Below are 15,034 nucleotides of genomic sequence, written 5' to 3'. Positions count from 1 at the left end.
TCAAATAAAATTATCTCCATTAAAAGAATATCTATAAGCAATAAAAATTAAAAAGATAAGAAAACTGACTCTAATACAACCTGTAAGATCTTGCTTCCTTAGTTTTGTGCAAGCTACACTAAAAGGCAAATAAGGACCGCAAGAAACTCTGATGAAGAAAGAAAGGCATTTCAGATATAGAAGAGCATTTTCATAACATGAAATTCATTCCATCACTTACCAAAATGGAATGTTGTTTTCTATATGTAAAGGGAAAAAGACTTCGAAATAGAATGGAATTTTATAAGCTGCCAACCAAACTTACGCATGCATGAAAATCCTGCTTCTATTCCTTTCCCAACAGTGATCATTGCTACCAACCAAACAGTGAATCATGGTATGAAGAAAATGTCCGATTCTATTTGCTATCATGCACCCATAGTTGAGTGCAATAATTCGTATAATATAAATTTATGCTATTGTACAGCTTTGGTTTCAATGCATCTGGAATTTGTACAACTTATGTTTCGTTACACATCCTGGTTTGACAAGATTACAGACAACGGAGGTACAGCTAAAAACTAAACCCCACTTGGCACTTTCTATCAATTTTCATTCAAGTACATGAACAACGTTGAGAAAACATCCTATAACAAAAGATCAATCAACTTGGAAATCTGTCATCAAAGTTTACAAATTTGAGTTCTATTCAGTCTTTCGCAGCGGCCAGGCAAAAATTACAGGGGCTTTGCACCACCACCATTTTCCTGTGCATTACTGACTGGAGTAGATGAACCACTCCTTCTAGCACTGCTATGTCCCCCAGTGATAGTCCGGCCCATGAACCTGCCTGCTTTGCTCAACCCGCTACCGACAGCTCCAAGACCACTACCGACAAGTCCCACCCCAGCACCAACACCGCTGCCAACAAGCCCGGCTCCAGCACCAATTCCACTTCCAACAAGCCCAGCACCAGCAAGAACACCAGTACCAACCAGTCCCACACCAGAACCAACAAGTGATGCTGCTCCATCTATAGCATCCATGGTGCTTCCTATAACTCCTGCCTCTTTCAGCTTTTTCCTTTCTTCTAGTATCTTCTTCTCTGCTTCTAGAGCCTCCAACTGCTCTTCTTTATTATATTGATGGTACAAGACCTGGAATTCCAAACGAATTATATTTTAAAATCAACTAAAAGGGTCTGTGAATGACATGACCAAACAATCTATATCATAGTTTGGAAAAAATAAGATATTAAAACTATAGTAGAACAATCAAATAATTTTTGAAGAATTTGACCTTCTGCCAAACTTGGTGAAACAAGTGAATTTCCTCCTTTCCTCTATCATTTAAGGGTTTGTTTCTTCTAACATTTTTATATATTTATATACACTATGAATATGAATTTTACAAATGTTAAGATTATCCAAACAACACATTTTGAGTGCAAGGAGTCTAAATTGCAGTATGTCACAATCAAAGTCAAATAAAACAACATATTTGTCTTTACAACAAATAAATACTGATGCATCCATACCTTGATTGTCAATGATCCTCGGTCCTTCTTATCTTTTACTTTCAGTGTGTCCAGCGATGGCAGCAGTCTCAACTCAATTTCCTTTAGAGTTTCTGGTTCGAGATCAATGAGGGGTAATTTTACTATTCCCAATCTCTTATCTTGCCCAATATCTTTATCAAAAACCTAATTGCAGAATCATAACATAAGAACAATGAGGTTCCTTGGCCAAAAATAAAACAATAAGAATGACAAGGGAAAAAGTGACGTTAGAATGAGGGAAACAAAAACGATAGACCAACGTATTAATAACTTGGTGGATAGTGGAGAAGACGAAAAAAAGAAGAAAACCTTGTTTTCAATGAAATAATGAACGGAAAACACAATTTTGCAGGAAACCACTTCATTTATGTAGGTTAACGAACTAACCAGCAATGTCACTTTTTTATCTCTGCATATAATAACCCAGTTAAATAAAAAGCTAGATTTTGGAAAACATAAATCAATTAAATAAACCATCACATTCTATTTCAGTGTTACTTATTCTGGGTAATATCCAGTGTGTGTATGACAGTCTATTTAACATTATATTTAGGGAAAACACAAGCATCAATCCCCAAATTTTTATCGGGGTTTGCTTTTTAGTCCTTAAACAGTTTTTTTTTTTTTCCAGTTTTTTAGTCCCTATAGTTTCAACATGATTAGGTGATGTTTATTACTTAGGTCCCTATAGTTTCAGCAGGGACTAAAAATTGTAGGAACTAAAAGCAAAACCCGATGAAACTATTGAGACCAATTATTGTGTTTCCCTCAGATTTATTCTCAAATATTAATTCAGAATGTCCAAAAGTTACATGCACAAGTGTACAACTACATGAAAAAAATAATTAAATAAAACCCACTGAGAAAGAGGCACTTCATCACTAAAGCAAAAACACACACAGAAGAAGGGCAACAAGCCTTATTTCACTAAGTAAGTCAGCTAAATGAATTACATGATGCCAACGTGGTCTATCATCAATTATATGAGATTTGACAAAGTTTTACATTGGCTGTCAAAGGCCTAACACAACCCTATTTCTTTATCTGGACTTGGAATTGACTATAAACATAGGTGGAGTTAGAAAAAGGGCTTAACAGGTCAAAATTAAAATGTTCAGATCAACTGATGCATTAAAAACAAAAAGCAAAAGTTGAAGATGCCAAACTCATCCTAACACCAATCTATTTTATTTCTTTATTTTATCTTGTTTAGTTCCTTTATCCTGTATCTAGCACTACCAGGTCTGGACATAAATAGTTAGATTTACGGTTCTGATATAAGAGAATCCCCTGTACTCTATCTCAGGCTTTCTAAGCCGCCAGACCAACATATATATGTAACCTAGCTACTTTTTTGACAATAACATGAACCAGAGAAGTAGTTGAACACGGGTTTTTCTCACTCTAAGATTCTTCAGAAACCATGCCTGGGAACAAAATATGTAATGTGCCTCTAATTGCATCCTAATGACAGAACACTAGGCAAGTAATTAGCTAAACTTCAATCTTAGTACAAGGCACTGGACAAATACATAAAAAGAAGTAAGCATTAATTAAGGTGATGAATAAGATATATGTTATACTTTTGTTAAAGGCTAAAATTTGTGAAAGCTAAAAGTTAAAGCACATCCATAAGAACACATCCATAAGAAAGGAGGCAGAAGAGAGTAGTATTAGTAATAAGGTGGGGTAATAGTGGTGCAAAACCTCAAGAATAAGTGACTGAGTCTCCTTGTCTTCAACGATCAAGTTAAAAGCCTGATCCCAAATAGGATTCAGGTTGTTGTCAATAACCTTGGTTTTAACCTTAAATAAAGGTCGAATATGCACTACTACATAAGGATCAGATTTCCCAATCATTTCCATATTCTTCAAATCATTGGCACTCACAACATTCACTGTAAGATTTCCCTGAGGTTTAAGCTCCAGTTCACTGCAAATGAGAAAAGGGATTCATGTGCTTTGGTATGCATATAAATACTCAAGAAACAAACAACACAACTTGCTAGCGTTTTTAGACGGTCATCTAGGAGGCTACAGAGAGTCGCCTGTAAGAATAACTGATAAAAAAGCAAAGGGTCCCCTAAGATTCATAATTACCTAGTATCAACAGGTACACCACCAATTGGAACAACGATCCTATGAGGCCATTGAAGCATATCAGTAACTATTGAGTTCACAGTATCCTATGAAATGTTGGGCAGAAAGCACAACGAGTCATGAGTATTTATTCAAAATCAAACGCAGAGGGAGTTAAGTCGTAAGTGCAGATAACAGACAGAACTCACATCAATCATATCTGATAATCCAGGAATTGCCGTCAAACTTCCTCCAATGGCCTTAAGAGTGTAATCAATCCGAGGTTTTGGCTGATTATATATTAATGAAAAAGTTAGTACTTCCAATAGTGGAACCAATTATTGTACAAATTTGCTATCACGCATCAAGCACTAAGCAGCACTGGCAAACAACTAGCCTAATCCCACTAGGTGGGATTAGCTGCTAGGCCAAGCAGAATAGAACAGTAAACTAAAAGACAATAGTAATTCTATCTCGAGCAATCTTGAGAAAAACATCATTCTAATATTGGCACAATTATCATGCTGCAATAAGTAGGTCAACAACAATGAAGCTAATATAGTAATATTAATGCAATTAAGACAAATAGAATATAAATTGACCGATGTGCCCCCTTTCGATTTTCTGCTTAATCAACAAACAATTTTAAATTTTCTCATTCAAAAAAAAAAAATTTAAGGCCAAAACAATCATATTTTCCAGTGACAATATTCATGCTGGGTAATAGGGAGAGCAAAGGGAGTGAAAAAAAATAAAACACAATCTTTCAAAATGTACCATGAAAAATCTCTAGGATGGAAAACAATATTTGAATTTCAACCTAAATTTATACTAAACTATGACTTTCAACCAAAATTTATATTTTGGGTGTTCAGTTTACTCCAAGTAACTGCATTCTTCAACAGCAAGACTTCCTGACATTCTAAATACCTCATACAAATCGCTGTTAATTATCCAAAATCTCCAAGTTCTTAAAAGCCTCATTCACCCAATAGGCTCATGTAAACAGGTGGCCTTAATGGGTTTCTTTCTTTTTTTTTTTTTTTGAGGGGGGGTGTTTGGAGGAGGGAATGGAATACACTGAAAGCGCAATGCTTAAGTGTCATCAGAATAGGCTATTAGAGAACAATTTTAGAACTATAAGCCTGAAGATTGAAATGACCATAGTTGGCGAAGCAATGTAAACTTATAATTCTGCAAACTCTTGCCTAGTAGGCCTGCCAGTGAACTAGAGCCAAAAGAAAAGAAACTAAAACAACCAATTAGGAAAAAAATTGTAGGGGTTTTATAGACAAGATCAACTGCTACAGAAAAAACATGCTACCCCATGAGTTTTTTCTAAGTGAATGTATAAACCAGATAATGGTCAACAAAAGGCATCAAACTACATTTGCAGGAAACCCCAAAAAACCATAACAAGGTACTCCAATCTTAGACATTGATACCCTTAAACAGAACCACGGCAGCAAATGCTATTGAAACTTGAAAAGAAAAGTAGTTATGACAATACTCATTTGATTCAAGGAATAAGTGTTAGCTACCCACTTTTCTTTGACCTTCCTCATAAAATGAATGCAAACCAAACAGACTCCTTGCATATTCATCTTTAATTTCTACTCCAACAAAATAGACAAAACATTGAGAATGCTCACTGAAATATAAAGTACAACCATTATTCTGTTTTCAAGGATGAAACGTTTGCTACCCACTTTACTTTGACTTGCCTCATATAAGATAAATGCAAACTAAATAGAATCTTTAATATTCATCTTTTTTTTCTTCCAACACCAACAAAATGATCCAAAGATTCAGAAGGTTGGCTGGAAAAAAGAAAATAAAGAAACACGCTTATGCTGTTTTCCACCCTTGGATTACCTCAGCAAGCAGGGCAACAACAACAGCAGAAATACAGGGTATTTCTTCAGCAAGTTGGAAGATAACACGGACAATCGTGAAAACTTGGAGATCTTTCAACTGAATCAAGAAAATAATGATAATCACAATTTAAAATTTTGTAAAGGAAGGGGACTTTAATAAAATAACAATTTTAAGAGACAGAAGGGAAGACAACTCATCTGAATCTAACCTGAATGGGGATTGATGCAACAAGTGCAGCTTCAACAGCCAAAATAATGCTGGGATCACCTCCCCATCGGAAATCAATGTCCATTATGATTTGTCCTTTCTTAAGACTCTGAACACGAATACCTACAAGAATTAGGAATTTATACAACATTTAGTTTATGAACTCATGAAAAATTCAACAAAAAAATGATGGCTATGGGAAGGTACACAAGAAGGAGAGGGATATAAAACAGCATTTACATAATATTTGGAAAATTGCTCTCCCTGCTTCTAAAAGATGCCCCAATTTGACAGCCTTCCCTCTGGGAACTATACACCTAATCTTTAAAACAAGATGCCCCAAATAAAAATACTCATTTCTTTTTGTTCAAAATATAACACTAGATAATGATTATTACACTTTTATTTCGCTTCAATTTATGTTGGGTTAAAAACTAGAAAGTTAATTTTATCCTAAAAATATATTACTTTTACAGAAATAGTTATAGTTATTAATTTATATTTAACATAAACATTTCCCAAGAAGTTAAATTATTATCCATAAATTAGTTAAAAACAACACAGTATTTTGTAAATGCGTAATTTATTTATAATAATTTTTATCAAATGTTTTTGCAATTTTATAAATTTATAAAATTAACTATTTCATATTGTTCAAACTCAAATTTACATGCAAATACTTGTTATATTACATGGGCATCTAAGGAAATTCTAGTCAAAATAAATATAACAGTAGCTTATCCTTTTTTTTTGGGGGGGGGGGGAGGAGATGAATGTAGCACGGTCTTTCATTTCAAATGAGGTTAACGTATATTTGACAGAATGTGATTCACAAATCTTCCATGGGGCTGAAAGGTACACCCTTTTTATTCAGTCTAACTGAATATGTAAAGTCAAAATTTTCAAAACAATCCTATCATCAGTGCAAACTTTTCCATATTAATATCCTAATAAAATCATTTTGCAAGAAGATTAAACCAGTGTTGTTAAGGGCAAGTGCATTTGCACCTTTGGTGCCAAGGCAAGGTGCAGAACAGCCTCATCGCCTCTCATGTGAAGAGAGGTGATGGGTTCACTCAAGCACTCACCAAGGCACCTTCCTCGAGCAGAAGGTGAGCACCTTTGGCACTTGGTCATATTTCCCAGAGTATTTATTCATAACGTATAAAATGATTGCTACTTTTATCTATGTTTTCTTCACATGACACTTTTTTAGAGTATCTATATGAAGGTCAAGTAAATTTACAATTAGCATTTTAAATATGATGTTGTCTATACATTATGCATTTTCACATGGTAGCGCCTTGCTTCAATCAGGCATGTGCCTTTCTAGTGCTTTGCACCTAAGGCATTTTACAAACCTTGCGCCTTGAGTGCGCCTTTTGCCTAACATTGGATTAAACTACAAAAGGCAAACATTAACTATTGCATACATAAGATCTAGTTATCCTTAAACAATACAACTCCATCTTTCATTCATCCCCTTCACATAATTAGCTTTGATTCTTCTTGTTCTCCAGATAATATTCAATTATTAAGTCGATAGAAATTACATAAATTCATCTCCAATGCAGATTTAAATAGATTTTGGTGTGTTTCACAAGACTAGTATCATATAAGGAATTTAAAAAGTTTTAAAGCATATTAATATTCACCAATTATAAGAACCTCAATTTCCCCCCTTCAGAAATTAACTATCCCACCAATCTATAATATTTGTTTTCTATAAAAGTCAATAGTCATATACAATATTATTATAAATGCACCAAAATCAATGTATATTATCTATGCTGTATATATTAAACATTTTCTACTTTGTAGTATTATATCCATGACCAAGCTTTATCTCAGTTCTGTCCATGCTTGTATTTCATAGATAAAACCTTTACGAAATTAAAATAATAAATATTCTAAATTGGATTATAACATAAGCATTAAAATTCTCCTTATCATAGTAAGATGTAGGGATAGGAAGTAGGAGTTCCTTCTCCCACCCCCACACAAAACTCTTACAACAAAAGAAACAGAACTGGAACATAATCACCAGATTCTTAGTTTGTGGAAATAATAGGTTCATTCCCCAGAAAGTTATTGTCAGGCAATAGAGCAGCAACATTGTATAGCTAAATCTTGAAAGCAAGCCTTACTACTCCTTAAAACATTAGTTCACAAAATGGCAAAAAGGAAGAGATCAATAGAAATTAAAACCATAAACTGACATCCAAAATGTGGAAGACTTGATGATAAACATTTCATAAATTCTTTCACTTGTCCTCTGTTATAAGTTCTCTCTCCTGTTCAATCAATTATCTGTTTTTTTAACACACACACACAGACTTTTTTTTTTTTTTTTGGGAGAAAAGGCACCTTCAATCTTTGGAGCAACATTTCCGAGCGACAATTTGCTGAATTTCAACGAAGTAATTCCAGCAGGTCTGTACTCCTCAAGTAGTGGTTCAACGGATTCTTTGATCACCATTGATCCAGCCTAAAAGTAAAGAAAATCCAGCAACATTAAAGTTTCTGTGCTATTTCAGCAAAGCAGGCATGCACATGTGTCGGTAAGATTTGCAGGGCAACTTGAAGCAGAAAGGTCTCCTAACTAGGCCAAGAGCTTAACTCCTAAAAATAAGACGTGAAGCACAGCTTTTGTAGAACATACAATTAAAAATTTGACGATTGAGGTCGCTTCCAATATGCAGTTATCACATATAAACTTTATCACAGACTGTATAAACAATAATATAGGTAGTCATGTCCAAAATGCAATTCATAAAAAATATACACCCAAAACAAATCACTCCAATAAAGTCCTGTCTATGACAAAATAAATAATCATCAACCAAAAGTTAATGCAAACTAAAACCATAAAAAGAGCTTCATAATAAATAATTGTGTTCTCGGCTTCTCAACGAAGGATCCCAAGTACATTATCTCCCAGAAAGCAGCAAATTTAATAGACTTTACTCACTCATTCAATCTGATCAAACACTTTAATGCATAGCTTGATCAATTAAGAAAATAAAACAATATCAGAAATCCTCCATAAAGGAAAACATGGAAAAAAGAAAAAGAGATGCTTTACCAAAGCACCTCCCTAATCTCTAGCCCCTACATACTGACAGCATTCCAGGGCCTCTTGTTTATAAAAGAAGGAAACATGGCAGCCAGGCAGAACAAGACATTGAGTTGGCAGAAATGTAGCAACAAGGTAACATGGAAGACTAATGTGGCAGCAGGACACTTGGATAGATTAGACATGTTATAACTTATAACTGAATTGTATTATCCTAAATAACTGTAGGATAACTTAATGTTCAGTCATTGCTAGTTATTGTTGTATTTGCTGTGTGTGTGTGTTAAGTTAAACTTATAAAAGGTTGTGAGGCTTATTTGGCTGGTGTGAATGAAATACTACTCAGATAACCTTGAGATTCTCCCTACTCTTAGGATTAGATACTACTCAGATAACCTTGAGATTCTCCCTACTCTCAGGATTCGATGCTGATCCTAGAGTTCCAACTTCCTCTATTTCTCTCTTTTCCTAAGTCCTATTTTCATTTAATTTCGTCTAACTTCCTAGTACTTATCACATGCAATGAATTTTTAGATAGAATGATATAACTACAAGATATAACATGAATTATGTCAATTACATTGCAACAACAATTATCATGATATTACTATTAGCTACCGCTAGAGCCTAGTCATTAAAACACATGAAAACTTTCCAGTCAGAGCACACAAATGGGATGTAACAGGCAACATTCTCGGACAATATAACCAACAAACAATCCACTGTTCATTAGAGGCCATATATAATCTGCAAAATGCCATGCTCAACATCAGAAATGCAAGGAAATCAAATTCTAACCAGAGAACAAAGTCTTGGCAGAAATTAATAAATGATACTCAACAGTGGTAAATTATTATTCAAGCATATATGAAGCACATTATACTCACTTCTGCCACAGATGGCCACAGTTTGCTCAGCTGCTTGTTTAGCCATTTCACCTAAAAAGGCCCATGCAAAAGGTCATACACAAATAAAAAGATCCTATTCAAGCAGAGCAACAAATAGTAGGGTTTCTAGCATTCAACTTTGCAGCTGCCTCTAAGGAGTGCCATAATTTGTGAGTCATGATTGAGGCATAGCATTATAAACAAAAACTTAGAGACCTGTTTGGGAGGACGGCTGTGGGTGAGGTGGGGATAATATCACAAGTGCAAGGATGTTGTAAAGGAGCAGAGAATGATATGATGCGTTGCCAACTTAAACCACCTTGCATCACAATTGATAACCCTTCAAAATTTGGAGGTTTGGGATGGTTGAGGTCATTTTCATTTCATCCTTGCATGTTTAACTTCAAATCCATCACACTCCATGAATGAAATTGTAACTTCAAAACAATGGGAAGTAAGTCAACATCCCCTTTCCATTTAATTCTCAGAAGATGGAGCAGGAATTCTCTCCACCCCACCAAACTCTCTTCAAAATTCTCAAGCAAGCTCATATGTTCAATAAAGTTAATTGATCCTGGCCAAATGTCAAAAAATATTTGATAGGATATCCATTGCTCATCCTCACTCCCAAAGCACTGGAACTCTAGGGACATAATATTAAATCATCTCATTAAAAAGAGAAAATATTAGAAGGAAGTCCCCACCTGTTCATATACAGGAAAAGATATCCATTCAGGAGCATTATCACCACAGATTTTTCTTATATCATCTCTGTCAAGCGATCTGAGGAGTTTGATATCAACTGCCTGTACAAAAGAATAAATATCAGCTGTTAAAACAAGGGAATTTTTTTTCAAATTAAAAAAATCTAAACCAAGAAGGGAAATTCAAGAAGCTCAATAACATATCCCTGTCAATGACATAATATTCATTATAATACAAATCCTTCTAAATCACATCGCCTCATTTAATGCATGTGATTGAATCAGTATGGTATATGGATTCCAGCATCCAGACTTGACTCAAGTCCAAGAAAAAACAGGTTACTTTAGGATAAAAGCAAATGGCTTATAATATGAACAAAAAAAAATGTTCATTCATTGGCAAGTCATCATACAGAGAAAAACTGCACTACATGTTATTCTACTAGCTAGGATTTACGTTTAAAAATTTCTCAGGCATACTATATTCAAGTAGCCAGTTTTGAAAGGGTCACCATCAACACACTTAATCTATAAAACCATGAAAAATGATCATTGCAAAACCAAAAACACTTTTGGTTTATAAAAGACCAATCGCCAATGTTGCTGACAATCAAAAATTTTCTTCTGCTTACCCTTGATGGACGATCAGAAAAAGATAAAGGAAACGTGAGACAATATGTGTGACAATCTCTGTATGAGAATACAGATGCAAGTACACATGTATGCATTTGTATGATATTGTCAGATAAACAATACATTATATTTGAAGTTCATGAAAATTTGCACGTTTGCAAGCTAAACTTTCAACTTTCTCTCCTTCATTGCTTTCATAAGTGCAGGTGCTATACACTTCAGAACCCCAGAGCATTTTTTCCGTCTTGCATGTCCTACTACTGTCCCCTTCTTTATCCCATAGGAGGCTTTCATTCCAACTATATTCCATTGTCCCCTACCTCATAAAATCATAAGCCAAGCAACCTAAAATCACTTAGATTTGATGCACCAGAGTAGTTCAGCAAGAACATTTCAGCCCCTGCTTTCAAGCTATGAAGAACTCATTCTTACCTATTCCATGATTCTAAGTGACTAAGTCTTTCTCAATCAAGCTAAAGCAAAGTTAGGCATTAACCACATTAAGGTCTTTTGATCAATTCTTTCAAGTAATTTAGAACTTAGAAATCAACCTATGGAAATGTCAATGTAAATGTGTGCAGTTAAATAAAAATTGAGGAGCATCAATGCTTTGAAATATGAATTCTGTTATCCTCCGTAACCTCAATATTACCAATCCTCGAGTCTTCTTTGAAGACCACTCAAGCTTTAAATGTGATCATTCAAGGAAGAACAGATTTGATTACACAGGTTGGACGCAACTTTTCCACCCAATAAATGAGGAAGATTGGTTTCAACAGGAAAAGTTTTAGTTGACCAACAACTTTCTCATCAGTCTCATTTAAGCTTTTGCATGTGGCTACATAGAAAAACTCTATGGAATTATTATGGAATGAACCGGCGAACCTAAATATTATTACTAAAGGCATTACAATTTACAATTGAAATGATAATGCCCACGGAAAAGTGTACAGTTACTTTCGCTAGTGAAACCTTTCACCGAGTTATTAATATAAATAGAGCACGGGGGTAATGAAAGAGTTTCCCAGAGGTCTGAACAGAGGACCAATTTCCCACAACAGTTGCCTTTCCGTAGTAGAAGACAGTGGGTAATGGTACTACAGCCGAACATAAGTTCCAAGGAAAGAAGCCAGACAGATGTGTTGCACCAAAGAGGAGGCTTCCGCATTTGACTGAGGAACGGGAATTTTGTTACTTAACCAATTGCTGAATGACTCTCCTAATTGATATGCTAAATAAAACACCCACGGTGAAGCTCCCATAAATCCACTGATCTCCCACATTTCAACAAATGAACGCTGATTACATATCAATTCATTCACTCCTTCAACACTGTTCAGTATATTGCTCAAGCAAAAAGTGATTTAACAGAAAAAGAAAAAGTGTCTATGAAAACTTTGAGTACCAGGGAAACAAGAAAAACTCATCATACCTTCGCAATCCGCTTGGCGCTTCGGTACTTCATCATATATTGCCATCCGTACATTAAAGCGATGCCGAGTGCTATGCCCAAAAAGAGCCCAGAAAACAAACCCATTTTCCCAGCCTTCAAGCACCGCTTCCCTTTCAAAACGAAGATTCAACAAAATTCCAAAGAGCAAGCCAAAGAACCTACGAGCAAATTCAACGATGCAAACAGAGAAAATAACTAATTCAGGACAGAAACTTGCAGAATCACAAACGAATCAAGCCCAATGAGTAACTCACAGCGAAATTGATGAAGAAATCAGAGTCTATAGGGAAGTCAAATGAGAGACTCTGCAAAGACCAATAAGAGAAGCTAAAAGAAACCCAACTCTGAATCCCCGTAAATTATGGGCTTGTGCTTGTTCTCAGAAGTCTAGAATCTAGAAACGGATAATCTTTCTCGGTCATAACGTCATTTTCAGCCTCAGCGGTTCTTTCTTTTCCTCTTCCTCCACAAGATTGCAAACATAACATTAATGCGTTGCAAGGACTCCTTCATCCCTCCGCCTTAAATTTCTTTCCTTCCAAAGTTTGAATTTCTCGGCTTTCCCTTTCAGTTTTCCTTTTTCTTTTCTCTGATTCTCTCTGTAAATTTTTTTGGAAAATGACAATAAATTTCCGCCCATAATGCAAATCAAGTCCTACGGATCTTATATCAATAATTTTAAAAAATAAATCAATTATTTTATTCTTATTAAAAATAATAAGTTTCAATTATAATATTTATTTAAATAGTCATAATTTTTATTTTATAAATTATGAAAATTAAATAAAAAAATTATAATTTATTAAATATATTTTTTATTAAAAAATAAATTTCAATCATAATTTTTATTTAAAAATAATAATTTTTATTTAAAAATAATAATTTTTATTCTATAAATTATAAGAGTTAAATAAAAAATTATAATTTATCAAATATAATTTTTATTATTAAAAAATAAATTTTTAAAATAACATACTTTATTTATAATTTTTATTTAAAAATTATAACTTTTATTTAAAAAATAATAAGAATTGAGAAAAAATTATAACTTGTTATAAAAGTAAAATAATATTTTTAATTTAAAATTTATTGATAAAAAATTTTTAAAAATTTTAATAAAATTATGACATTTTAAAAAATTAAATTCTTATTTATATAATTAAAAAAATTATTATTATTTTTTTAATTTTTTTCCTTCATAATTAGTTAAAGATCGTTTAATACGATTTCCGTTTTGTTATCTCGCATAATAGGTTTGGATTTTGCGTTCGCGCGTTTCGTTGTCCTATCCGTCGGTTACAACGAAGTCCTAAGTTTCCCCAATTGAATAATTTTTCCCTGGACACTTTTACCCATTTATAGGTTAAGTCATGTGTTCTGTGATCTCGACGAGTTAGAGAATCAATATTTAAATCTTGGCTCATTCACATTTACGCAATATTTGAAGCATTTTCATTTTCATTTCATTCTGCCGTATAGAACAAACAAAAGAAACATATCTTATTTTTCTAAACGAGAACAAACATATTTTATTTGAAATATTTTTTTGCCATTTTTTGCCGTATTGAACCCAAAAGAAGAAACATATTTTTCCTATAAATTAATAAAAATTTGGCTAAGAAATAGACATATATTTTTATATGTTTTAGTAAGTATAGTAAATCAATGAGTATTTGAGATTATTTACCATGTGCTCGGTAAATTAAGTAAGCCATCCGGAATTTAAACAATGTGAATGTGAATATTCGAGGAGTTGAGGTTACTTACAACAATTTCCTAAAATGCCAATATGAATTCAATAAACATTAGTATAGAAAATGTCTTCTACTCCAGGCCTTTTTTTTTTTTTTTAAATGAACAGACAAAACCAGATCTCCCTGACAATCCTTAGCAAGAACATCTCTAAGAGGAGTTTGAGTAAACAAACAAATGGAAACCATGAAGTGCAGCGAAACTGAACTTAGCCACAGCATCTACAAAATTTCATATGACAAATATGTTGTAATTTGCGCATGTCAAAAGAAAAGTCTCACATTGTACAAGTGAAAAGAGTTTCCTTTGTTTTAAAATATAAGTTATTTTTAACTAAATATTATCTTTTAATAAAATAATTAATTATCTTTAAACTAACCTTATTTTTTATGTTTATTTATATTTTAAACATTTAACCTTTTAAAAAATATTTTATATTTTTAAATGAAGAGATTAAATAATAAAAAGTGAAATTGGGTTAGTAGTTGGATTGAATAGAGGTGTCGTGTGTGCAACAACATGCTAATGATGGCAACTTCAATTCAAATTCGATTCAATGATTCCACCTCCCTTATGCACAAGTTAGCGCAATACTGGCACTTTTTATTTGAATTATTTTTTGTGAAAATACAAAATTAATTTTATGTTACAACTTAAGTCACTGAATGACTTTAAGCAAGATTAAAACCAGAATTAAAAAATAAGTATGAGTTTAAAACTTCCAACGTTTCAGTATTCGAAAGTTCCAAAATTTAAATAAGCTAACACAAGGCTTTTCCATAAAGCTATTTTTAATACAAATAAATCTTGGATTTTCATATTAATAAT

At 33.4% G+C, this 15,034-nt stretch overlaps 1 protein-coding gene across 1 annotated transcript; it reads right to left on the bottom strand.

The window, feature by feature from the left end:
- Window positions 1-374: 374 nt before the first annotated feature.
- On the bottom strand, window positions 375-13,035 carry LOC129288451 (calcium-dependent lipid-binding protein). The gene is made up of 12 exons (XM_054925033.1): window positions 12,709-13,035; window positions 12,434-12,612; window positions 10,369-10,470; window positions 9,665-9,715; window positions 8,069-8,189; window positions 5,703-5,824; window positions 5,492-5,590; window positions 3,826-3,906; window positions 3,638-3,723; window positions 3,245-3,470; window positions 1,517-1,681; window positions 375-1,136 (listed from the first exon to the last, which is right to left on the bottom strand). Exons 2-12 carry the CDS (start codon window positions 12,536-12,538, stop codon window positions 717-719), a joined length of 1,578 nt encoding a protein of 525 aa, XP_054781008.1. The 5' UTR covers window positions 12,539-12,612; window positions 12,709-13,035; the 3' UTR covers window positions 375-716.
- Window positions 13,036-15,034: the final 1,999 nt, after the last annotated feature.

The sequence above is a fragment of the Prosopis cineraria genome, unplaced genomic scaffold (assembly GCF_029017545.1).
Source record: "Prosopis cineraria cultivar Desert tree isolate PC_DT_omini unplaced genomic scaffold, ASM2901754v1 PC12, whole genome shotgun sequence".
NCBI lineage: Eukaryota > Viridiplantae > Streptophyta > Magnoliopsida > Fabales > Fabaceae > Prosopis > Prosopis cineraria.
This window is presented reverse-complemented; position numbering and strand designations above follow the sequence as displayed.